At 35.9% G+C, this 24,275-nt stretch overlaps 16 protein-coding genes across 16 annotated transcripts; 6 read left to right on the forward strand and 10 right to left on the reverse strand.

The window, feature by feature from the left end:
- Positions 1-280: 280 nt before the first annotated feature.
- HYPBUDRAFT_159126 (dynein light chain) lies at positions 281-577 on the forward strand (the record flags this gene model as incomplete). The annotated part of the gene is made up of 1 exon (XM_020222424.1): positions 281-577. The coding sequence occupies one exon, from the start codon at positions 281-283 to the stop codon at positions 575-577; it is 297 nt and encodes a 98-aa protein (XP_020073788.1).
- Positions 578-658: 81 nt separating this feature from the next.
- Positions 659-1,213, reverse strand: APT1 (adenine phosphoribosyltransferase; the record flags this gene model as incomplete). The annotated part of the gene is made up of 1 exon (XM_020219128.1): positions 659-1,213. The coding sequence occupies one exon, from the start codon at positions 1,211-1,213 to the stop codon at positions 659-661; it is 555 nt and encodes a 184-aa protein (XP_020073789.1).
- Positions 1,214-1,341: 128 nt separating this feature from the next.
- HYPBUDRAFT_154310 (uncharacterized protein) lies at positions 1,342-2,354 on the reverse strand. Its single transcript, XM_020222010.1, has one exon. It carries the CDS (start codon positions 2,171-2,173, stop codon positions 1,355-1,357), a length of 819 nt encoding a protein of 272 aa, XP_020073790.1. The 5' UTR covers positions 2,174-2,354; the 3' UTR covers positions 1,342-1,354.
- Positions 2,355-2,517: 163 nt separating this feature from the next.
- SPT5 (transcription elongation factor) lies at positions 2,518-5,613 on the forward strand. The gene has a single exon (XM_020219431.1). It carries the CDS (start codon positions 2,941-2,943, stop codon positions 5,470-5,472), a length of 2,532 nt encoding a protein of 843 aa, XP_020073791.1. The 5' UTR covers positions 2,518-2,940; the 3' UTR covers positions 5,473-5,613.
- Positions 5,614-5,666: 53 nt separating this feature from the next.
- On the reverse strand, positions 5,667-7,217 carry HYPBUDRAFT_13818 (TFIIH/NER complex subunit; the record flags this gene model as incomplete). The annotated part of the gene is made up of 1 exon (XM_020219663.1): positions 5,667-7,217. The coding sequence occupies exon 1, from the start codon at positions 7,185-7,187 to the stop codon at positions 5,667-5,669; it is 1,521 nt and encodes a 506-aa protein (XP_020073792.1). The 5' UTR covers positions 7,188-7,217.
- A 100-nt stretch (positions 7,218-7,317) lies between these two features.
- HYPBUDRAFT_184497 (tRNA(adenine34) deaminase) lies at positions 7,318-8,439 on the reverse strand. The gene has a single exon (XM_020222914.1). The coding sequence runs from the start codon at positions 8,324-8,326 to the stop codon at positions 7,376-7,378; it is 951 nt and encodes a 316-aa protein (XP_020073793.1). The 5' UTR covers positions 8,327-8,439; the 3' UTR covers positions 7,318-7,375.
- Positions 8,440-8,492: 53 nt separating this feature from the next.
- On the forward strand, positions 8,493-9,812 carry PPE1 (carboxylesterase-mitochondrial 37S ribosomal protein YmS2). Its single transcript, XM_020222011.1, has one exon. The coding sequence runs from the start codon at positions 8,553-8,555 to the stop codon at positions 9,729-9,731; it is 1,179 nt and encodes a 392-aa protein (XP_020073794.1). The 5' UTR covers positions 8,493-8,552; the 3' UTR covers positions 9,732-9,812.
- Positions 9,778-11,922, reverse strand: HYPBUDRAFT_115519 (glutamine-dependent NAD(+) synthetase; the record flags this gene model as incomplete). The annotated part of the gene is made up of 1 exon (XM_020219127.1): positions 9,778-11,922. One exon carries the CDS (start codon positions 11,920-11,922, stop codon positions 9,778-9,780), a length of 2,145 nt encoding a protein of 714 aa, XP_020073795.1.
- Positions 11,923-12,136: 214 nt separating this feature from the next.
- HYPBUDRAFT_151043 (uncharacterized protein) lies at positions 12,137-13,330 on the reverse strand (the record flags this gene model as incomplete). Its single annotated transcript, XM_020220321.1, has 1 exon — positions 12,137-13,330. One exon carries the CDS (start codon positions 13,328-13,330, stop codon positions 12,137-12,139), a length of 1,194 nt encoding a protein of 397 aa, XP_020073796.1.
- A 219-nt stretch (positions 13,331-13,549) lies between these two features.
- On the reverse strand, positions 13,550-14,269 carry ERG28 (Erg28p). Its single transcript, XM_020222012.1, has one exon. It carries the CDS (start codon positions 14,028-14,030, stop codon positions 13,587-13,589), a length of 444 nt encoding a protein of 147 aa, XP_020073797.1. The 5' UTR covers positions 14,031-14,269; the 3' UTR covers positions 13,550-13,586.
- Positions 14,270-14,292: 23 nt separating this feature from the next.
- On the reverse strand, positions 14,293-14,976 carry HYPBUDRAFT_151045 (60S ribosomal protein eL22; the record flags this gene model as incomplete). Its single annotated transcript, XM_020220322.1, has 2 exons — positions 14,293-14,640; positions 14,965-14,976. The coding sequence occupies 2 exons, from the start codon at positions 14,974-14,976 to the stop codon at positions 14,293-14,295; spliced, it is 360 nt and encodes a 119-aa protein (XP_020073798.1).
- A 1,055-nt stretch (positions 14,977-16,031) lies between these two features.
- BIO2 (biotin synthase) lies at positions 16,032-17,120 on the forward strand (the record flags this gene model as incomplete). The annotated part of the gene is made up of 1 exon (XM_020219136.1): positions 16,032-17,120. One exon carries the CDS (start codon positions 16,032-16,034, stop codon positions 17,118-17,120), a length of 1,089 nt encoding a protein of 362 aa, XP_020073799.1.
- A 766-nt stretch (positions 17,121-17,886) lies between these two features.
- On the reverse strand, positions 17,887-19,716 carry DCR1 (ribonuclease III; the record flags this gene model as incomplete). The annotated part of the gene is made up of 1 exon (XM_020220323.1): positions 17,887-19,716. One exon carries the CDS (start codon positions 19,714-19,716, stop codon positions 17,887-17,889), a length of 1,830 nt encoding a protein of 609 aa, XP_020073800.1.
- Positions 19,717-20,669: 953 nt separating this feature from the next.
- HYPBUDRAFT_94752 (mitochondrial 54S ribosomal protein uL10m) lies at positions 20,670-21,278 on the forward strand (the record flags this gene model as incomplete). The annotated part of the gene is made up of 1 exon (XM_020223927.2): positions 20,670-21,278. A coding segment is annotated over one exon (609 nt), but the record flags the coding sequence as incomplete, so codon positions are not given.
- A 76-nt stretch (positions 21,279-21,354) lies between these two features.
- Positions 21,355-22,399, forward strand: HYPBUDRAFT_237823 (tRNA (guanine46-N7)-methyltransferase; the record flags this gene model as incomplete). The annotated part of the gene is made up of 1 exon (XM_020223210.1): positions 21,355-22,399. Exon 1 carries the CDS (start codon positions 21,449-21,451, stop codon positions 22,397-22,399), a length of 951 nt encoding a protein of 316 aa, XP_020073802.1. The 5' UTR covers positions 21,355-21,448.
- A 289-nt stretch (positions 22,400-22,688) lies between these two features.
- On the reverse strand, positions 22,689-24,208 carry HYPBUDRAFT_115700 (uncharacterized protein; the record flags this gene model as incomplete). Its single annotated transcript, XM_020219139.1, has 2 exons — positions 22,689-23,371; positions 24,007-24,208. 2 exons carry the CDS (start codon positions 24,206-24,208, stop codon positions 22,689-22,691), a joined length of 885 nt encoding a protein of 294 aa, XP_020073803.1.
- Positions 24,209-24,275: the final 67 nt, after the last annotated feature.

The following is a 24,275-nucleotide window of genomic DNA, read 5'->3' on the forward strand; positions in this document are numbered from 1 at the left end:
GAGATTGAGTTTGACAGCAACCGACGCATGACTTTTCTTAAACTCAGCTTAAACCTCCTTCTTATATCCTCTTATCTATACAACTGGCAAAGCTTGTTACTCTCATATACAAAGTTCGCGTGAAAAATTGTAAGGGTGCACTTCTTTTTGTTGTCTTTTTTTGATTTGAAGTAATTAAGACAACAAGTAAACAAAATAGACGGAAACTCTTTAAAGAAGTGTCATTTAGAAACCAACCAGTTATAATTGATCAAGCCATAGGAAATACAACAGCGTGAAAATGTCTGCTATCGATAATATACCCGCATCATCTGAAGAGCTTCCAATTTTGAAGGCATCTGATTTGGCCGAAGATATTCAAACCAGGATATTAGAGTTATCACAAGAAGCAACTCACACGTATTCAGTTGAAAAAGATATTGCTACATTTTTGAAGAAAGAATTGGATCAACTTTATGGACCAACTTGGCACGTTATTGTTGGGAAAAGCTTTGGATCGTATGTCACTCATGAACAAGGTTACTTTATTTATTTTTACATTGGAGAATTAGCATTTTTATTATTCAAAAGTGGATAATCCAATGCCCCTACAATACCCTTTTTAAAAATGCATGCAAAAGAAGCTCGTCACGTTTTATAATCATGATTATATACTTAATTAAGCACCTAATTTTTCGGTTTGACCACTTAATAAAGTGAAGACTGGTTTACCTAATTTATCTCTACCGTGTAAGAAATCTAATTCCATAACGAATAAATATTCTAAAATTTCTGCTTCCGACTTATTAACTAATTCACCAGCTGCAAAAGCACTACCACCAGTTGCCAAAATATCATCAACAATAACGACTTTAGAACCTTTTGGAATAACCCCTTGTTGGATTTCAAATTTATCACTACCGTATTCTTTTTGGAATTCTGCACAAATGGTTGGTCCTGGTAATTTACCCGGCTTTCTAACTGGAATAAATCCGGCATTCAAAGCCAAAGCCAAGGTGGGGCCGAAAAGAAACCCTCTACTTTCCAACCCAACAACATAATCAACCTTGGTTTCGCCGATATGTAATTGGAAGGCTTTAACTAATTTTTGAAATGATTCGGGTTGAGCAAAAATTGGTAAGAAATCTTCAAAAAGAACTCCTTCCGAAGGAAAGTTTGGGAACTGTTTTAAAGCACCTTTTAATTCTTTGGCAATTGAAGCAATCTCGGACATATTATTACTACTAGATACGTTCAGGTATTCAAAGAAACCAATGTCATCGGACCTTTTTCAATATCAATTTTTTTTTTTTTCCAATCCTCATCACAGAAAAAAAAAAAAAAAAATGGAAAGAAAGCGAGCCACATAAACGTTTTAAGAAATGGTATCACCATAACCAGGGATTTTGGCACCGCAGGCCAAGTATCTGGGGTCAGAGATACAGGTAAAGATGGGCTTTGTACTGAGCGAGTTGACTCTGACTTTGGGATGCGTTCGCCAGTCGGTAGCTTCAACGTTTCTGGGTTTCTTCGTGGTTGGATTTTTCCAACTACGGGAATGTTCAACGTTTAGTTCACGGACTTTGCAGTCTTCAATTTCAACGAAATGGGCTTGCATAAACACTTGCCCCGTGGAGTTGGCTGGAACCGTGCAAGTGTAAGCACCACTTATAGTCAAGGTTGTTTCAACAGAAAGCATATAGTCCAAAGTTGCTTTCCAGTTCCCCCCGTAATCGATAGCGTACCCAAAGTCTGCGCTACTGGTTCCACCTAAAGTAAACCCGATGTTCAAGACTAGGGACCCTCCGTCTCCGTGCTGGCTATTCAAGCACCCAGAGATTGGGATCCTGGGTCCGAGGACCGTGGTTCGTGTTCCTCCGTTGAATTCGTACCACTTATTCTTATTTTCCTTGGTGTTGGATGCTCCACTGAACATGGTCCCTCCGGTTCTGCTAGCAGTATCTAGCTTTGACGAGTGTAGAATCACCGATCCGTTTTCTTCGCAAACGATAACATTGTCACGGCTCTTGAAGTTTTCCACATCCAAGAGCCCTGCAGAACTGGCCACTTTAACTATCTTATAGTTATCTAGGGCCTTTTTGGGCACCAGTTTAAAATCTCTAATACCTCCCACTGTGTTGGCAGCTGCCCCACAAGTAAGCAAAAGGCATACGCAAACACATGCGAACTTCATCTTTACAGTGCTATCTCTCACGGCCCCCAAACGGTTCCATCCCCCTTCTTATATCCCTCGTTGTTAATGATATGCTATCATCATCATATAGTTGCAAATACTGCCCTCCAACATGTAAACCCGGCCTCAACCTGCACTTTAAATCGCTGGTACGCTGGAAACCAAAAAAAAAATCGACAACGCTCACAAAAAAAAAAAAAAATACAGGAAATAATCAAGTTAAAAAAGCGCTTGCCAATTTGAAAAGCTTTCCCCATCTGCACTCTAAAGGTTCATCTGGCCATAGATACTATACTAAAGTTTGGTGAATCATTTAATCAATCATATTTGCCATGTCTGATGCAGAAAGGAGACACAACTCTGATGATGAGAGTGGTCCTGTCAAACATGAACATCCTGATAACTCTACTCTTGAAGGAGCCTACGATATAGAGGATAGAGATGTTAATGAGCTAGATGACGACCAAGAAGAAGGAAGTTTTGAACAAGAAGATAATCAGAAAGAGTTCAACATTGGTGATAAGCGTCCATTGGACGAAGACAATGATCCATCGCTTACCAAGTCAGAATCAACCGCTTTGAATGATGATAATGAAAGGGGTGAAGGCGAAGGCAAAAATGAAGGCGAGGATGACGAGGACGATGATGAAGATGAGGACGATGATGAAGAGGACGATGATGATGTTGCATCCTCAAAAAGAAAAAGAAGAAGAGCTAATCAGTTTATTGATATTGAAGCAGAAGTTGATGATGAAGAAGAAGAAGAAATGGATGAAGATGACGAAGAAGCAGAATTGCTTAGGCAACAATTCATTTCAGATGATCGTGTGGAAACTGCCGATGGTAAAACCGACGATGGTGAAGAACACCAAGATGATCGACTTCACAGACAATTTGATCGTCGTCGTCAAGAAGCTGAAGATCAAGATGCTGAAGAATTGGCTGAAACTTTGAAACAACGTTATCGTAAAACTCATAGTGTTTATAGAGGTGATACTACTGCAAGTGGAACTGTATCTCAAAAATTATTAATGCCTTCTATTAACGATCCGGCCATCTATGCTATTAGATGTAGTCCGGGTCGTGAAAAAGATTTAGTTCGTAAATTATACGAAAAAAAGAAGACCTTAGCCAGATCAAATAAGCCTTTGGATATTTTAACTGTTTTCCAAAGAGATTCTTTCAAAGGTTATATTTATATCGAAGCTAAAAAACCTGAAGCCATTGAAAGAGCTTTGGCTGGTATGGTTAACATTTATGCTAAACAAAGACTTTTGGTTCCAGTCCGTGAATATCCTGATTTATTAAAACAAGTTAAATCTTCCGACGTGGAATTAGTTCCAGGTATCTACGTCAGAATCAGTAGAGGTAAATATAAAGGTGATTTGGCTATCGTTGATAATTTATCAGAAAATGGTTTAGATGTCCGTTGTAAGTTGGTTCCAAGATTGGATTATGGTAGAAATGATGAAATCACTAAAGATGGAAAAGTTGTCAAGTCCAAAATTAAACCCATTCCAAGATTATTTAATGAGTTGGAAGCAAGGACTTATGATGGTGAACATTTACAGCCTGGTCGTGGAAGTCGTAGTTATATATATAGGGGTGAAGAATATAATGAAGGTTTTCTTTTCAAAGATTTCAAATTACAATATATTCAAACAAAAGATGTTCATCCGAGATTAGAAGAATTGGATAGATTTCAAACTGGTAATAATGAAGAAGATGGTTTGGATCTTGCAGCAGTTGCCGCTTCTTTGAAAAATAAAAATAATAATGAAAGTGGACAAAAAAGTGCCTTCCAACCTGGTGATAAAGTGGAAATCCGTCGTGGTGAACAAGCCAAAACTGTTGGTAAAGTTTTAACTTCTTCCTTGAATGAAATTTCTATATTGGTCACTAATAGTGGGGATCCAAAATTCGTTAACCAACAACTTACAGTTCCATCAAATGATTTAAGGAAAGTTTTCGCTCCTGGTGATCATGTCAAAGTCATTGAAGGTAAGCATTCAGAAGAAACCGGTTTGGTTATCAAAATCGATAATGATTCTGTGGTTTTATTAAGTGATCAAACAAATGAAGATGTAAGAGTCTTTGCTAATTATTTGATTAAAGCTACTGATGCCTCACTGAGTACTGATGTTTTTGGTGGTATGTACGATATTAAAGATTTGGTTCAACTTAATGCTTCAACTGTTGGTGTCATTGTTAAAGCTGAAAAGGGCTTATTTGGTATTATCACTTCAGACGGTAGATTAATATCAGTAAAACCATCTGGTATTGCCGCTAAGTTGAAATTAAGCCGTAGAGAACAAATAGCTACTGATAAAAATGGTTCTACTATCAAAATTGGTGATACCGTTAGAGAGGTTTTGGGTGAAAAGAAAAGAGAAGGGGCGATCTTACATATTTATAAAAACTCCTTGTTTATTAGCTCTCATGATATTATTGAAAATCTTGGTATTTTTGTTACAAATAGTTTAAATGTTAGCACAATTGCTACAAAAGATTCTATAGTTTCTAAAAATTTGGGCCCTGATCTTAACCGAATGAATCCAAATTTGAAATTACCTCCTCCAATCGCTGCAGCAGGCCTCAAGACTGCTGTTCGTGGCCGTGATAAATTATTATATAAAGATGTTTTAGTTAACGGTGGTAACTATAAAGGTCTTATGGGTAAAGTCACTGATACTGACGATGTTGATGCAAGAATCGAACTTCATACAAAATCTAAGAAAATTAAGGTCAATAAAACCAGATTGAGTGTCTTAGTACGTGGTGAAACAATCCCTTACTTAAGATTCATAGGTGCCTCAGATGCTCCTCGTAGTGGACCACCTGGTGGTTTTGCACAACCAAGGTCTGGGCCCCCTGCTTTCTCCTCCGGTAATAGATCTTCCTGGGGTAATGGAACCCCTGCTGGTAATTCCTCAACATGGGGTGGTGCTTCTTCTTGGGGTGGTGGTAAAACCCCTGCTTACAGTTCTGGGGGAGCCTCTTCTTGGGGTGGTGGTAAGACTCCTGCTTACAGCTCGGGAGGTGCTTCTGCATGGGGTGGTAACTCTGGAAATGGTGGTGCTTCTGCCTGGGGGAAAGGTAATGGTGGTGCCTCTGCTTGGGGTAGTGGAAATGGTGGCGCTTCTGCTTGGGGAAGCGGAAATGGTGGTGCTTCTGCTTGGGGTAGTGGTGGTAACTCTACTTGGGGTAAGAATGGCGGTAACTCTACTTGGGGTAGTGGTGGAAATTCTACTTGGGGTAATAACAAGAATGGTGGATCCAGTACTTGGGGTAGTCGATAATTCTACCCAGTTGTATAATAGACCCAAAAAAACAAATATTAAGACACACAACTATCTTTTTCCCTTTTATTTTCATAATTTTATTCATTTTTTTATCCACAAAGCTTTTCGATCTTTGTTTTATCGTAATTTGACATGAACTTGTAATTATTATTCTTAAATATACGTTTTTGTATTAATCTATAAAAAAAAAGCTATATATTTTCACACCCAGGACAATTATGTAGTACTTCATGCACAAAGACATCACAGTCAATGCAAAAATCGTTTTTGCATTTAGAACACTTATATCTAGAACTAGAGAGATGTTCTAATGCCTGGTTCTCATTGTTTTTGGTGACACCTTCGGGAAATCGAAGTAAACAACCGTAACAAACTTTACTCTCGTAAGTATTTGAAACTGGTACTTCTCTGAATTCGCCGAGCGGTACTAAATGATGATATGATCTTGCAAGATGAGTTGACAAGATAAGCATTAGCCCACAAATAGGACAAATTGTTGGTAAATGACAAACCTTGTTTTTGCACTGAGGGCACTGATAACCTATGACGCCGGACGAAGCATTCATTTGATTAGGATCTGAATCATTTTTGGATTCGTTAGACCCTTGGGTCGGATGACAAGCACAGAGCTGAGGAAAATTAACTGTAACAGAAGAGTTAACCGACGTTTGTAAAGGCTGTATTTTCAGGGGAAACCCCATTTTTATTAAGGGTACTCCCTTTGGGCTATTTTGTTCTATTTCAGTTTCAATTGCTGTAATTGGCAATGGGATCACTGAATCCATAAGTAATTCTCTAAAATGGGCCTCATTCATGATTACCCCATAATAGTTACTGCTACCTGATGCAGCTACTCGATGTTTGTATTTCGAATAATTCGTTCGATTTACTATTTCTTGACAAATTGCAACTTGTGCTGATAGACCAATTACTTTCACTTTTATTTCATCTTTGACAAGATTGTCAATAGTTTTATGGATGTCACCAGGATCACTAGTAAATAATGCACCGAAAATGACTAAAATTTCTTTGGAGTTCTTGTTTTCATTAATATTACTCCCAAAGTTATATGCTAACATGGAACGAGCCATTTCAAGAGAGTTTTGTAATGATGGATCACCTTGAGGTTCAAACCTATTATGCTGGCGAGCTTTGAGCTGTCTAACCTTGTCTATGTGATACTGAGGCGATCCGTTAACTTCACTGACAAGGTTAGCAACCCCATTTCTCATCATTACAATTCCCAACTGAGATATTGGATTTTGATCAAAAAACTCAACAATAAAATCTTGTAGTAGCGATAATGTCATGGAAAATCTTGTTGGTCTCAAATCTTTTTCAATCATTATCGAGGATCCATCTATTATTACTATCAAAGTTCTGATAATTCCCCTTTGAAAAGGAGTAGATGGGTTTTTCATGATTTTTTTCTTTCTGTTTTCTATAATTGATTGAATGATAGTTTCAAGCGAACCACCTTCATCATCATCTTTCACTATATCCCATGATCTTTGGATTTCATCTTCCCAAGCATATCCACCATTAGCACCTTTCAAATCGCTAATGTTACCACTTCTAGGTTTGGCACTCGATCGCGTTCTTTTAGCCATTCCATCATCTTTCGGTCCTACTGTCGAGGCTCTTGAGCCACCAGTCGAAGTGTTTTGATTAGTACTTGGGGACTGTGTGAATTCTTCGTCGGAGTCATCCATATTGAATCGTGCTTTATCAGCAATGCAAATAACGGTACGAAGGTAAAGCTGGATTTTTCAATCTTTCTCAAAGTAATTTTTCTCGTTTTTCAGTTGCGATATCAAGTCTCAAAAGATGGATGTGAAATATTTCTACAGTAAGCTATAATAATACTAGAAATCTCTATTATACAGATTAATATACAATATTATTTACAAGGAGAGGCCTCTTCAATTCTTCTTTTCTTGTGTTCCAAACTCTCTGGCTGAACTAGAGCATCGTCGATCTTGATGATTTTGTAATTTTCAAAATCAATTTCACCAGACTCATTTACAGGATAGAATAGCTTCAAAAATAAGTCTAGATCTTTCTCTAGTATCGAATTGGACACTATTCCATCGACAAATAATTCTTGTATGTGAGGAATCTGTTGAATAAGTTCAATGTTGATCAAATCTTGAAGGAAGTACCCAGAGCCTAACTTGGGGGTGATTTCGTGCTCATTAATGCCCACGTAGTAATACTTTTCACATCTTTCAGGTCCATAGAAACTTGTGAAAGACTCCTTGGTCATGTACTGCTCGAACGAAAGATTGGGAGGGTATGTTTTATTTTCAATTTCTTTATTTTTCTTTATCTTTGGATTTGGAGCAGAATCGTTCTCTTGGATATAGAAGTTTCTTAGTAGTTGGACTGCTTCAGTCCTCAAAATTCCTCCATAACTGTTATAATTGTTTGCAACGTCTTCTCGATCGTCATTATGGATGGAAAGGACAGTTCCATTTCCTCCAAACCGGTCGTTTGCACAACCGTAAATGACTTCGCCTATACCCAATTGCTTCAAAGCCAGGGAGCACATAATACAAGGCTCAACTGTAACAAAAAGTGATACCTTAGCGAAAAAACTCTTGATGTATTCTTGATCGTGATGATATTCTTGTGGAATGTATTCTTGAAAAATCTTATCGATACCTATGAACTCGGCATGTCGAGTCCCATTCAACGATTTGTTGGTATCATTACAACCATAACTCAATATCTTGTTGGACTCTCGGGAATAAAACACACAAGCAACTGGGGTCTCGTTGGTCATCAAGGCTCTATACGCAACGTAAAGAGCCAATGCACTTATCTTAAATTCAAGAATCAAATCACTCATCCCCCAAAAATACAAGCACTAGCCCTGTGCTGATTGTATAGAATCTCAGTGGATAGTTTTGTTGATCTCCGATGTTTCAGGAAAAGTGGTGTTACTACTCCAGATCGGATTTCTTATTTGATTTTTCACTGAACCTGATTTTTTTTGCTTTTCGTTCTTTTCATTTCACGTTCAGTCGATTGTGCAAAGAAAACAAGGAGGGCCATCTGTATTACCGATTGACAAGATGTCTGATCTACACAAAGCATTCTTGAAAAGAGTGAAGCATCAGGAAAAGTCGCTAGGTTTATCTCCTTTATTGGAAGATTCAATTGAGTCTCCAACAAGTTTGAATCGCGTGGACTCTGACAGTCAACTGGTTACGAACAGCTCAGAAGACGACGTCAAATCGAAAGATGAGATATTAATGGATGCTTATCATCAGGCGATCCGTCTGACCTTTCCGATTATTGAAACGTACGAATGTTCGAATCTTGGGATTTCCTTCCAGACATACTACAGACCACCAAGCAATTCAAAGGCTCCTATATTTGTTTGTCATCACGGTGCTGGTTCATCCTCGATGACCTTTTGCAAACTTGCACCGAGCCTAACCGAAACCTATGATGTTGGTAAGAATGGGGAATCACCAGGATTATTCGTATTTGATATGAGGGGCCATGGTAATTCTACCATGCCAAAAATTGTCGATTTCTCTTTAGGATCACTAACAAAAGATTTTGAATTCATATTGAAAAAGTTTCTTTCGAGTCACAATCCTAAGAACTCTATATATTTGATAGGTCACTCGCTTGGTGGCTCAATTTTAACTAATTACATCATTGAAAATCCAGAATGTGAATATAATTTTAAAGGATTGGTTATGATAGATATTGTGGAGGAAACTGCAGTTAAGTCATTGATTGCAATGCCTCAGTATATTAAAAACCAACCAAAGTCGTTTCCAAATTATCAAAGGGCCATTGATTGGCATGTTAAACACGTAAGATTAATTAATAACATTGAGTCAGCTAAGATAAGTGTTCCCGATTTGTTGATGAAAACACAGAGAGGCATAGTGTGGAAAACCAACTTGGAACAAACTCAGCCATTCTGGGAATCATGGTTCACAGGGTTATCAGAGAACTTCGTCAAATGTAATACCAAAAATAAGGTTGCAAAATTGCTAATCTTATCAGGACATGAAACTTTAGATACTAATCTAATCATAGGTCAAATGCAAGGAAAATACCAGTTGATAGTATTCAATAATAGTGCTCACACAGGGCATTTTGTTCAAGAAGATATACCCAAGCAGCTTTCGATTAGTCTTATAGACTTTGCAAAAAGAAATGATTCGCCTGCAGAATACATGAAGCAAGAACTTGGATTTATTCCAAAATGGGGTGGGAAAATTAATAAATAATAATTATGTATATTCTAGATACAAAAGTATATATAGAATGGGTCATTTAATCAACACTAATATTACTTTCTTTAATTTCTTTCTCTCTTGCATTAATTTTTTCTACGATTTGGTCAATCTTTTTACTTGCAAATGGGAATCTCGGATTAATCAAGAACGGTCTCAAATCAAATCTATTATCATCTGGAGAGTATTGTTCTGCATGGTAAGCTGGAGTCATTGTAGTCATTTTATGTCTATTAATAGCATAGAAAAACCAAAATCTTTTAACTTTTTCAGCAATGACTTCAGCAGAATAGTTATATGGTGCTTGAGACCACTCGTGATATAATTTTATAAACATTCCTAAAGGACCACACTTATCCACTTTTCTCAATCTACCAAACCTTGATAATTCATCATAAGTCATACCCATATCGATTTCATCACTTTGAACATAATTTTCAGTGATTGGTTCTAATTCGGCAGTTGGAGTAGCGGTCAAGAATTCTTCTAAGTTCGGTATGTCAAAACTGGTTTTTGCCCAAGCTATAAATGCTTTCAAATCGGTTTTTGAAATCCCACCAATTGGATTGATATCAGCACTAGAACAATCATATTTTGTCAAGTAACCTCTCAAACATTCGTCAACATTAGCGCTACCGAGGACGAGTAAACCACCTTGCTTATTTCTTGTCCAAGGTAATAATTGAGCAAATAAGTAACTTAATACCATTCTCAATCTAGCTTGGATATTTTGTAATGCTAAATTTTCCGTCACTGAACCCCCAAAAATTTTGAAAATTGGTTTTTTACCTGTTGCAACTTCAAAAACATTAACTACTGCTGTAACTAAAGTATCCATATTCATATCTATGTGATAGGAGCCGACTTTTTCCGAGAGTTCTTTAGCTCTAGATCTTGTATCAATAGAAGAATTCACAGTACCCATGAAACTAGTATAAAATAATCTAGCAGCAACTTCTTGGGGAGTCTTTGGAATGAAGTCACTTTCATGGGTAAGCATTTGAACATCCTTTAAAACTTGTTCATTGCCGTCTTTAATTGATGCAACGACCAATCTACACATTGAATGGACAATGACTGCAGTTGCACATGAATCAATACCACCACTAAGCGGGAGGAAGAACCCGGCGCATTTTGATCTTCTCAAGTAATCCCAAAGCCAGCAAGCAGGACCCAATGCGATTTCTTCTTGTGGAAGATGGTATTTGATAGGAATAGGTTTTGTTGGTTTGACCAAAGGATCAAATACAAGTGAGCTTGGGGATAATTCAATTTTAGTTTCGATACTATGGTAAGTTTGAGTTTTATTAACAGTTTGTATAGCTGCTGATTTTTGATTTCTGTAAGATCTAACATCATCTAAGTCGATAGTTGCAGAAACAACTTCGACATCAGAAAGAGAAAATTGACTTCCCTGTGCAACCATTTCACCATTAACTACGATACAAGCACAGCCATCATAGTATAATCTATCACCATCACATCCCTTTTGATTAGCATAAAGGTAAACACCCCCACATTTTTTGGTAGCTTCAGTAATTAATTGTAATCTGGTATCTAATTTTCGTAACTCATGATGAGAACCAGATGAATTAGTAAAGATTTCAACCCCATCTAAAGCCATAGTGATATGAGGAGATTCAGGAGTGAATAATTCTTCACAAGTTTCTGGACCTAATTTAGTTTCCAAAGTCTCAATAACACAATCACCAATAACAACTCTGGATTGACCAGTTATTTCTTGAATTAATTTAGGTAATTGGTAAAGTTCATGATAATACTTTCTATTCCAGGGAGTGAAGTATCTCATTTCTCTATAGTTCCCATCGTTAGCTAAATATATTTTTGGTCTAATAAGTAAAATCTCTCCGTTATAAGATATGACTCTACAATTATATTTAATTGATTTATGAATGATTGGAATACCGATATCTAAAACAATTCCCTGGGTATCTGGATGTTTCAATATTTCACCATAAACCTCCCAAGAATGATCATAAACATCATTTTCTGAAAAATGATCCAAACAACCATACCCACATACTTCTAATTCCGGACCTACTCTTAATTGAGCACCTTGTTTTTTAGCATCAATAATACTTTGGATGATACGATCACGATTACCTTCAAAATCCAATGCCCATTGGTTAAGGTTACAAGTGGCAATAGTAACGTAATGGCCCATTCTCGATCGTATTTGCTGCTGTCAATTGATAAGGAAGCTTGAGGTCTTCAGGTTTTTCGCTCAGTAAATTTATTTTATTTTTTTTTTGGCGATTCTCAGGAAAAGGAAGTCCTCTGTAGGTTCCAATATCTACAAATTTTGTTATAACCAAAGCTTCAATTGAATATACATAGAGAATTGAACATATTTAAATATAAAGACACGTACACATAGATCAGAGATCTAACTTAGGATCGAGCCCACTGGCAATATTACATTGGTGCATCAATCTTCTTTCGTCTTTACCATTATTAACACCCTTCAATTCACCAGTAACACTGTGCCAAACACCACGATTGTAGAAAATAACCAAATCACCCTGGGACCAGCTATGGGCTAAGACTCTTGAAGGACTGATACAAGGTCTCATTAATTGGTGAGCTTTTTCACGAGCTTCTTTTAATTCAAAAGTTTTTGTTTCACCGTTTGGTAATTTTGTATGTAATTTATGGAGACAACAACCGTGAAGTTGTAAATGGTTCTTCTTAGTGACTGGATTTGTCCAAACCATTGGTAATTTTTTAATTTTTGATACTTCCCATTCAGGTAATTTATCAAATGGCATTTCTTTACCTTCAGAAACCATGGTTAAACCATCTTTGGTAGCACCTGCTGGTGAAATAAAAATATAAGGATGTGGAGCATACTCAACGGTAGTATTGAGGGCAAATTGTTTATCTTCATCTGATAATCCTGCAAAAGCTTGTTCTCCACTAACGAAACAGGTAGCACCTTGAGTGAGTTGTAATTTATCACCAGTTCCATCATCATAGTCAATTGTTTGAACTTGAGTAGATGGAGGAACCTTGATTCCCAATAAAGTGGTTACCACTGGAGGTGCCAAGTCATACAAGGCAGAATCAATATGCCATCTATAAAATCTTGTTCTATTTTCTTCAATAATTTGTTTTTGAGTTAATGGATCATGATGGAAAGTAGTATGAGATGGATGAGTTAAAGAAATGGTTTCCCCATTCTCATTACCTTGTTCATCAGCTTCGAAAGTTCCTTGACCCAAGATTTGAACTTGAGGTTGTGATTTAACCGTAGTACCATCTTTTCTTAAAACCGATTGGGCATGTCTAAACTCTTTACCATGACCATAACCAGCAAACCCAGAATCTTCTTTTGGTTCAGGGATAGTTGGATCAAATCTTTTGGTTAAAAGGTATTGTGATTTTGGTGCTAAGTCTGCTTGACCTGGAATAACTATAACCATATAAGTATGAACAGCTTCATATAATTTTTTAAAATCATCATCATTTAAATTAGCAGGATCATTATTAGCATAAGATGGTAAACCAATGACACAGCCAAATGGTTTATCTTCCAATGGAGTAACACTAAGAGTATCAGTTTTATGAACCATATTGATATAGAGCAATATTTCTAATGCAATTAAAAGTAGTTTGGGTTTCCCCGTACTTTATATACTTTCCCTGATAAGGTGTTCTCCGGTGTGCCGGTGGAGCCCCGACGGCCTTCCCGCATCAATCGGTTCCCCGATAAGCAGATCTGGTCACGTGCTTGGTGTTTGGGTCTTTGGTTTACATATACATAGTGGACTGATTCTATGATTTACAGGCAATTGGGAAGACTAATGCAAATATATTAAAGATAAGTAATTAAAAGCCCAAGTAAAAATCTTTTTGTAAGTACATCCATGTGAAACTGACAGTACTGACAATTAATGGACCGGCCAAACCTTTACCAAAGTTAACTGTACGGTAAAACAACCATTCACTGATGAAATGGCCACCAGCAACGACAAAAGTCCACATAACCATTTCATAAACCAGTTTATTACCAATTAAGTGATATGCACCGTAATATCTAACGATTGAGGTTATGAAGGTCCAAGTACCAAAAGTTCTGGCACTCAAATCGGTGACTTGGCCCGGTTTGGAATTGTCATAAACTTTTTTAGTAAGGGCCAAGTCTTTGCTTTGGTAGGTTTGAACAGAGTTGAAAATCGAGACTACCGAGATGAAGAGTAACCAGTGTGGTAAGTAACCACCTTGGGGGGTTGTTCTTGGTAAGTACGAGACCAAAGTGGAAAGAATTGACATTGTAGGGCTCTTGGGTTAGTTGAAAAGAAGTGCTTCTACGAGGTTTTTAAGACTTTTTCGTTCGCTTTTTAGTTTTTTTGACTTCTTGACATGGGTTGACTTTTACATTTTTTACGAATGAAACTTTTAAACGACAATTAATACATTGATAAAACCATTATAAACCCATAAAATGAAATAAAATAAATGTGAAAAACAAACTATATATATTCAAAAACTAAATTCTATATTATACAAGGATACATTTTTGAAATTAAATAATTTATTCTTCATCTTCTTCATCACCTTCGGCAACAGAGTAGAATTGTAATTTGTATTGGTTTTGTTTAACAGAAACAAATCTGATCCAGTCTCTGATTTGGTTTTTCTTCAAAAATCTCTTGGTTAAGTATTTTAAGTATTTACCAGAGAATTTGGTAGAAGAAACAATAACAACCTTGTTACCTTCTTCGGTAACGGTGATGTTGTCACCTAAGTTACCAACAATGTTTTCAACTTTGATGTGTTCAACTAAGTATTTGACATAAGCTTCTTGGTCAAAAACATCGTTTTCAACTGGAGCAGAAGTGTCAACAACAAATTTTTTAGCAGAAGCAGATTGTTTAGTGGTCTATAATAAAGGGAAATCCCATGTTAGCCTACCGCACTATTATCACAATATACACAGTGGTATAGTAGATAAAGACAGCATAGCCCAGGGACGGGTTTGCGATTATGTGAGACATCCTAAAGGATACCTTGAATTGTCGATATTAAAAAAAAAAAAGAAAAATGATTCATTCATTTACCGATATAACCAGTAAGTAGAATCAAAAAAAATCAAAAAAATCAAAAAAATCAAAAAAAAAAATAAATAACAAAACACACAGTAAATCAAACCCGTACAAAGGGAAAGCTTGTCAAATTATCCACGTTTGACATCAAGAATACATACGATTGGAGCCATTTTTAATGTTGGTATCTTTGATATAGAAGTAAAAGAAGTAGCAAACTTTTGATAAATTTTTCAATCCTCTTGTATGAAAAGCATTGCGAAGTGAAAAAAACAAAAAGAACAGGAAAACTATTTTGGTATTTGCACGAGATCTTCTCAAAAACTGACTGAAATAAAGCAGTCTCGTTAGGGCGCGTGCCCTTTGGTCGAGTGCACGCCACGTGCCCACGAGATGACTCAAAAGAACATGCTGCAAAAATCCGCGAGTCACAGTTGGGCAAATGAGTCTCAGGATGACTAAAGTCATATATCATCCTGGACATATAAATCCATCTATGTAATAAGATGATGAGCCAGTTAGAAAACCCATACCTGGCAAGCAGCCTATGCCATTAACTTGACCATTGTTATTTCTGCTTACGTAGCATAGGATACAGGTATAGGCATAGATGAAACAATCGAAGAAAATTATAAGAGTTTATATGTAAGGTTGTAATTAATTGTTTCATAGCCCAAGCCAGATTAATGAATATTCAGTTGTTACTGATTCATCAAGGAACATTCTCACTGCTAATCGAATATTCGTAGTGCCATGGTCCCATGACTCAAATTTGAGTCACTTCGAGTAGTGCAACTCTCATGAAATACTCCGCTAGCTCGATAAGAGGGTTTTTGCAATTCCCTGTCATTTTTGGCACTAATAAAATGTTGGCCAACCAAATAGTTGTGATATAAGATAATTTCCCAAAATTGAACAAAACAATAGCTTTTATAATTCACTTTTAATTCCGTTCTTTTCGATCTTGCTTTCCCTTTATATATTTGACTTGATTCCCAACCGTTCTTCTTTAATACCAATTTCTTTTCTTTTCTTTTTTTCATTTTTTCATTCTTTAATTAATATGGTAAGTAGGATTAGTACAAGACAATTGAGCTCTTTTCTGAAAAGGCTACTTTCTCCATCTAAAACAGATGTTCTTAAAGCTCAACAATCTTTTGTTCATCATGAAGTTGATTCTAAAATAAGTTTTAATATCACAACATCTGATGAACCAAAAATGCCTCGTATGAAACCTCTTGATATGGCATTAACAACTAATAAACCAATTAATACTTGGACAAAAGAAGAAATTAAAGAGATTTATAATACACCACTTATGGAACTTGTATACCAAGCACAAGTTCAACATAGAAAACATCATAATCCTCAAGAAGTTCAATTATGTACTTTATTGTCAATTAAGACTGGTGGATGTACTGAAGATTGCAAATATTGTGCACAATCCAATAGATACTCAACTGATGTTAAAGCAGAAAAAATGATTAAAATCGAAGAAGTTTTGCAAAAGGCTCAACAAGCTAAAGATAATGGTTCAACAAGATTCTGTATGGGTGCTGCTTGGAGAGATATGACTGGTCGTAAATCAGGATTGAAAAGAATTGGAGAAATGGTTACCAAAATTAATGAAATGGGAATGGAAACTTGTGTTACTTTAGGTATGGTTAATGAAGAACAAGCAGCTGATTTGAAAAAAGCTGGTTTAACTGCTTATAATCATAATATTGATACTTCAAGAGAACATTATCCAAATGTCATTTCTACAAGATCTTATGACGAAAGATTGAAAACAATCGATAATGTTCAAAAAGCTGGTATTAAAGCTTGTACTGGTGGTATTTTAGGCTTAGGTGAAACTGAAGATGATCATATTGGTTTCTTATACACCTTATCAACAATGGAAAAACATCCAGAATCTTTACCAATAAATAGATTAGTCCCAATTAAAGGTACTCCAATGGAACAAGAACTTTCAAAATTACCAAAAGATTCAAATAGAAAATTAAAATTTGAAAATATCTTAAAAACAATTGCAACCGCGAGATTAATTATGCCTTCTTCAATCATTCGTCTTGCTGCAGGTAGATATACCATGAAAGAACATGAACAATTCTTATGTTTCATGGCTGGTTGTAATGCCATCTTCACTGGTGAAAAAATGTTAACGACCATGTGTAATGGCTGGGATGAAGATATCGAATTACTTCGTAAATGGGGCTTAAAACCTATGAAGAGTTTCAGAAAGGAAAAGTTACCAACTACTAAAATTGACGATCAACCATCTCCACAACCTCAACCTGCCTCTGCTAATGTTTGATCATCTTTTATTTATATAATTTTATAATGGATCAATGACAATAATATTTCTTAGTATAGTTCGTGGTAGTTTATTTCAATGATTTTCAACGACAAGTTTATCTCGATTTAATACTTACAAAAAATTAGGCATCGACTGTAAAAATAAATGGTCCCTAGCAGGATCGAACTGCTGATCTTGGCGTTATTAGCACCACGCCTTAACCAACTGGGCCAAGGGACCAATTTATATTCAAAAAATAATGATGGCTGTTTATGTTCGAGAACTTTTTAATGCAATAAAAAGTCTTTTAAAAAAATATACACCCCCTTTTATATATTTCTATCTACTCTCTTTATCTCTATATAGTTAATATTTAGATCAAATATATAAAAATATACGTGAAAAAAAAAAAAAAAAAAATTTGCTTTTTCTCTTCAATAAACACATTAGCTTGTTTTCTGAAGTCCCCTATTGATACTAGAAGAGCTATTGAAGCGCGATTGGAAAAATGGGCTTGAAAATGTCCTGTCAGCAATGTGAGACAAAATCTCGGTTTTTTTTTTTTTTCTCTTTTTAGTAACTGTAAAATTTTGCAACAATTTTTTTAACAATATTTCGTTTCTTTCTTCTGATCCAGTCGAGCTTGCGGTGGGGTCTTTCCTTGCTTATGGGCTACAAGTGACCTTGCCCATCTGAAAATGATTTACTAGTTTTTTCTCGAACTTTTCAATTTTTCAACAAAATTACATATTATAAACATAGTAGAAATACGTTAATTACTTATTTAACTATTTACTTTTGAATGGAAAACTTTGATGAGCTCATCAATAGCTTTTCTTTCATTTATGAAAGCCATGGCAGCTTTTGTTGCAGCCTTTTTCTTAGATTTATCATAACCAATCGCAACAATGAAATTATCAATTGATAACTCTGATCTGAAACCATGTTCTTCGTCAGGCTTAGTAGAATACTTAGGGGTACTTCTAATGCGGTGACCTAATAAAGCATATAACTCGTTCTTTGCATTTGATTTAAATTCATCCTGGTCCTTATTTATTATGGGGAAAAAAGTTGATTTGATTTCGGAATTGGAATTGTTAACAGGAGGAATATCGGATGAGATGGGTTTATCATTTTGTAAAGAAGGGGCAGCAGGATCTGAACTTTTAATAACTGATTGAGCACGATCAGTATTTAATCTTATTTGAATATATTTTTCTAAGAGTTTTTTATTCTTTAATGCTTTCATTGCAGCTCTTAATCCGGCTTCTTTTAGACCGGGAGCAACACCTTCACCCAAAATATCATCAGCCATGGTACATCGTATTACGAAAGGTTTGAGGGCACCGTCACCAGTTTGAATAACAGAATATTGAGGATGAGAAGCTGCGGTACCAATCAAAGAATATAATTCGGATTTTGCATCTTTATTAATTTGCTCGACTTTTTTCAATTGACGATCAAATTTGCGTAATTTGGAATCCATTAATTTTATTAACCAATCCTTAATCTCACTTAATTCGAATCCGTGTTCAATAGTTAAAGCACCAATATAAGCTTCAAAAATATCAGCAAAAATCTTAAGTCTTCCTTGTCTGAGGAATTGATCGTGAATATTACTTTTCAATTTTTTATCAAAACCATACATGATTGAAAACTCTGTTAATACAGCATTATTAACGAGAGAAGATCTAATTTTAGACATGTCACCTTCCGAAGCATCAGGAAATCTATCATAAATGATTAAAGTAACCAAATTATTCAATACCGAATCACCCAAGAATTCTAATCGTTCATTATGAGAATTTATAACCTCCGATTGATTGAGATATGATTTATTATTAACTGTTGATTTATGGATGAAGACTCTTCCGTATAAAAGAGGACTTTTAATGATGGGGAGAGAAGGAAATGAGGAAGGTTGACTAACTGGAGGCGAAACAGCTGACGATACTGGAGAATCATCATCATCACTTCCCGAGGAAGAAGAAGTAGTAGAAGATGATACAGAAGCAGACACAGGTCTAGAGTTAGAGTCCGGACTCGAACTAGAACTTGAGACCAGATTTTTTCTTGAAGTATCAATTTCAACTGATTCATTTAGGATTTGATCAAATATCGGAATTTTCCCATCTTTATAAGAAGTTTTCAATTTTGCAGCTAATTGAATTAAATGATTTTGTTGAATTGAAAGCCTAGTATTTTGATCTATATTTGAACACTCATTCAATTCACTTAATTGGTAGATATCAGGAGCCTCATCGATAATAAGTTTAATTTGTCTTTGAAGTACTCTTGCAGCATATTCTAATTTAGAAGCAACAACGTAACCAAACGAAGATAATGGGTCATTATTAGTAGGTTCAGAATTGAAAGAACCAATGGTATCATTGGTAGAAGATGCTAGTTTCATTTTTTTGGTAGAATGACTATCTATACTATTACTATTGTTATTACCAAAATTAGTTTGAGCTTGAATCATATCAGATTCAGACCCGGTACGAGTTGATTGATTTTTCCTTTTACCTTTAGGCTTTTTCTCAAGAGTGCTAGAATCAGTATTACTAGCTGACTTCAAGCTTTCTATAAAATCGCTAAAGTTTCCGTTACTCATCTTTACTCCCTATATATATACAATCATATATTGTAAAGAATTCCTCTCTTCACTAGCATGAACTTTCCAAAGCTTAAGCCAGAATACAAAGAGGGCGGTTGAGTGATTTTTTTTTGCTCCCTTGAGAACTTCGTTACTCCTCTGAACGACGTGAAATTCTCTTTCTGAATTGATTAGATCGTTGTACAACCTGCTAATGCTTTCTTTAAAGGTCTTTTGGAGTCTTCTCATCAGGAAAAATGCGCTAATTTTCTCTTCGCTTTTTTTTGTTTTTTTTTTTTGTTTTGTATGGCAGAATTATGTCTTTGTATGGCAGAATTACGTCTCTGGTGCATCCTTTCATGGTGATTGAACAAAAAGCCTCGAGCAGGGCATCAACACGAATCGTGGACAGAAGGGCTATTTTAAGCAATTGACATCATTGAAAACTCGCTGACACCAAACTAACTATGAGTGATTTATGGCTGGGATTCTTTGAGTGATTTTTTCGTTGGTTTAAGTAATTGGAACTGCCCTTTTTCTATTGTTTGGACCAAAGTGAATGTGAATTCTCTTCAGCACTCGCTGTGCTGCCTCCGCATGGTAGATCTCTACAACGTTCTCTTGAGGGAATTATTCACTGGTTTGGATATCCCCAGAGTTATGTTTGCAATCATTCTATAAACCGGGTCGTTCCAGGACCAAAAAGCATTCAGAGGAAAGACAAATTTTTCAAATGTTGAAATATCAAAGTCAGCTTTAAGCATCTTTGGAGAAACTAAACATTTAGCCAGAGAGCAGGATTAAGTTAGTCAACAATGAGAATAAGCTTGTCACTTTTCGGTGGTGGCTTACGTAGCTGCTTACGTGGAGCCAGTGTCAATAGAATATCCACCACGACCCCAATACTTAATGCATTTAGATCATATTCCAACGCAGCACCAGCAGCTAAACCTTCGGGACTTCCGATAGAAAACCGTAATACTGCCAAACATATTTTATCCAGAAAGACCTTTTTGGTTGATTATTATAAATATTTAAATGATAATAATGAAATTTTATTATACGTTCATCATAACAATATTCCTAAAAATGATAATCTTAAAATAAGATCCGATTTGAAAAAAATAGGTGCCAAGTTATGTATGATTAGAAATAACCTTTACGAAGTCTATTTGAGATCAGAAAAGGAAGCTGATCCAGCCGATAAGCTCACTAGTATCAAGAATAAAAAAGTTAAACATCCATTGGCACCTTTATTAACTGGTCCAACTGCTGTAATTACCATTCCTGAATGTGATCCAAAAGTTGTTGAACAAGTTTTGAAGATTTTAAAATTCGCTCAAGAAAGATTATTCTTGGTTGGTGCTAAAGTTGAATCGAAAGTATTTGATATCGATGATGTTAATGCTTTTAAATCTTTACCTAATAAATCAGAATTACAAGGTCAATTAGCTGGTTTATTAAGTGTTTTGGGTGGTGCTGGTTTAGTTAGAACTTTAGAAGCTTCGGGTAATGTTTTATACTTGACCATGGAAGAGCGTAGAAAAGATCTTGATCCAAATGAAAATAAGGATGATTAGTTGTCGTGTAAATACTTTATAAATTGTATATAATTCTATTTCATTAATGTTATCTGTATTGGTAGACCCATACACCAAAGGGTTTTGGTCAAAAAAAAAAAAAATTACTGAAAAATTTAAAGCTCATCTCCAGATCTCCATCACTTTATTGAATCCAATTACTACCGACCATGTCGAATGAAGCTCCAGCTGTGCCATCTTTAGCAGGTGGTGCCTCGACCAAAGACAAAGAAACTCAATTAAGGGAACAGCAAGAAGCCGAATCGAAAAGAAAAGCATACAGAGAAAAGCAAGAAGCTAAAAGAAAATCGGTTAAATTTGATGATAAAGATCAACCAGAACTTAGTACGAAACAACAAGGTAAAAAGGCCAAAAAAGAAAAAGTTGAATTGCCTCGTAAAAGATTCTATAGACAAAGAGCACATTCCAATCCCTTTTCAGATCATCGTTTAGAATACCCTCGTAGTCCAGATTCAATGGACTGGTCCAAATTTTATCCAAAACATTTTGATTCAGAACAAGGTCAAATGAATAAAAAAGTTGAAATTGCCGATATTGGATGTGGATATGGTGGATTGCTTATAAACTTAGCCAAAGAATTCCCACAACTGTTATGTTTAGGTATGGAAATTAGAGTTCAAGTGACTCAATACGTTGAAGATAGAATCATTGCATTAAGAGAAAAATATGCTAAAGATAAAATTTCAAATTATCAAAATATAGCAGTATTAAGAGGTAATGCAATGAAATTTTTACCTAATTTTTTTGAAAAAGGACAATTACTGAAGATGTTTTTCTGTTTTCCTGATCCTCATTTTAAACAAAGAAAACATAAAGCCAGAATCATCACAAATACTTTATTATCAGAATATGCATATGTTTTAAAAGAAGGAGGGGTTGTTTATACTATTACTGATGTTGAAGATTTACATAATTGGATGGTTCAACATTTAAATGACCATCCATTATTTAAAAGATTAGATGAAAATTGGGAAAAACAGGATAAATGTGTTGAATTAATGTGGAATTCAACTGAAGAAGGTCAAAAAGTTACTCGTAATAAAGGTTCTAAATGGATTGCTTGTTATGAAAGGCTTCCAACTCCTGAAGATTGTGATTGAAACAAAAAAGATAAAGATAATTAATAAATTGTATAATAGAAGTATTTAATTTACGTTTCAAATAATAAAGTGCAAAATGACTCTTGTATTAGTAGTAATAACATATTATGATAATAGAAATAGAGGCAAGATTGTAAATAAATTACATATAATGAATAAAAACAACAAGAATAAAATAATCATTGGTAAGATACCAATCAAGATAACTGATGTGAATTTGGGCGCAAATTCATTTCAGGAGAATCGAGAGAAAGGAAGAAAATAAAAAGTATTCGCAGAATCAGCCATCTTACAAAGAAGTTGGAATTTGAGCTTCTTCACCTTTAGCTCTGGCTTCGTCAATGATTTCTTCTAAACCGGAACCAGAAGCAGAAGATTCTGGGTTAACGGATGGAACTTCTGGGAATTTAGAAGCACCGGTGGTAGTGGCAGTAGAAGGTTCAGTTTCAATACCTGGGTAAGAAGGAGATTTATCGGAACCAACAGTAGAACCAGCGGTTCTGGTTGGAATTTTAGAAGAAATAAAAGCACCAACTGGACCGGTTTTTTTAACTAAAGCATCGAAATGAGGAGCAGCTTTTTCTTGGGCCAATTGGGTGTATTCAGAAGATTTTTCTTTGGCGATTTTAGTGTATTGAGCAACGGCAGCATCAATTTCTTTCTTATTTCTAGTGTAAATGGCTGGACCAGTAAAGGCTAAAACAACAGCAATACTAATCAAGGTGTATAACGAGAACCAAGAAGTGACTTTATACAAGACATAAGAGATACCGGCGGCTTTCAAAGTGGTTTCAATGTCATGTGCATAAACAATTTTTTGGAATTGTCCTTCAATTTCTTCATTAAAGTTAGCAAGGTGAGGTAAAATGTCGTTATTAATGTATTTAGCATAAGATTTGGTAGATCCCTTATATTTAGTTACAAAACCTTGACCAGTGACAACCTTACCGGCGTATTCGGCAGCAGCAGAGGCTATAATAGTTCTAGTTAGTAGATGTTGCAATAAGAAGCACGAGACTTAAACTGAAGGGAGGAAAAAAAAAGAAAAGGATCGAAAAAAAAAAAAAGACGAGCCCTCGCCAGAAAGATCTTCCGTAATTATAAAACAGCAAAACATAATGCAATTGGCTGTCCCAACCATAGTAGAAAACCCTTTGACGGGAGGTGTAGACCAGATGGGATCATCTGCTCGATTGGAAGAGTGCACCGAGAAGAATTGTGTGAGACCGAGGCAAAAAAGTGGCGGTGGCGAGATAATGGCCAGATAACGATCGCCAGTTGCGAGGGGCCAACCTCTCATCATTGACAACCAGGAGAGTGGACAAGGGTAGAGCAAAGATCGGTAGAGGAATGTTGTCGGAGAAGAATGGATCAGACTGGATCAGACTGGATCAGACTGAATCACAAGAGGAGTCCAGAAAAGGGAGAATGGCCAGAAAGGGGAAGAGCTGAGTCAGAGAAGGGTTTGATCAAGAGGATCAGGGGAGTCAACGTACTTGATTTTCAACAATCAAGCAGAGTGGACGCCTGAATCAATTGATCAACGATTCGATTTTTCAGTTTTTCTCCAGTAGTTATGGCAATTGCCAGCAATAGAAAATACATACCTAATAAACCAATGTAGGCCAAATGGAAGAAGATATTGAACAAGTTTACCTTTTTGAAAACAACCAAGGCCAAAACAATGGAACCAAAAACCTTACCGGTCTTTACTGGATCTTTCCAGGTGAGCAATTCACAAGGTGAGTGTTGAGAAACAGCTTGGGTAACTGGAGTGACTGGGCTTTCGCCGTTAACTGGAGCAGACATTATGGAATAAATAACAAGGGGTAAACGGTTCTAATCAATTGGACCTGAGTAAACAAAAGAATTAACG

The sequence above is a fragment of the Hyphopichia burtonii genome, assembly GCF_001661395.1.
Source record: "Hyphopichia burtonii NRRL Y-1933 unplaced genomic scaffold HYPBUscaffold_10, whole genome shotgun sequence".
In the NCBI taxonomy this organism is placed as follows: domain Eukaryota; kingdom Fungi; phylum Ascomycota; class Pichiomycetes; order Serinales; family Debaryomycetaceae; genus Hyphopichia; species Hyphopichia burtonii.

What these genes read in the sequence shown, in the direction of transcription:
- HYPBUDRAFT_154310 (XM_020222010.1), bottom strand. Translation starts at nt 2,173, where the DNA reads ATGAAGTTCGCATGTGTTTGCGTATGCCTTTTGCTTACTTGTGGGGCA.
- HYPBUDRAFT_184497 (XM_020222914.1), bottom strand. Translation starts at nt 8,326, where the DNA reads ATGAGTGATTTGATTCTTGAATTTAAGATAAGTGCATTGGCTCTTTAC.
- SPT5 (XM_020219431.1), top strand. Translation starts at nt 2,941, where the DNA reads ATGGATGAAGATGACGAAGAAGCAGAATTGCTTAGGCAACAATTCATT.
- PPE1 (XM_020222011.1), top strand. Translation starts at nt 8,553, where the DNA reads ATGTCTGATCTACACAAAGCATTCTTGAAAAGAGTGAAGCATCAGGAA.
- ERG28 (XM_020222012.1), bottom strand. Translation starts at nt 14,030, where the DNA reads ATGTCAATTCTTTCCACTTTGGTCTCGTACTTACCAAGAACAACCCCC.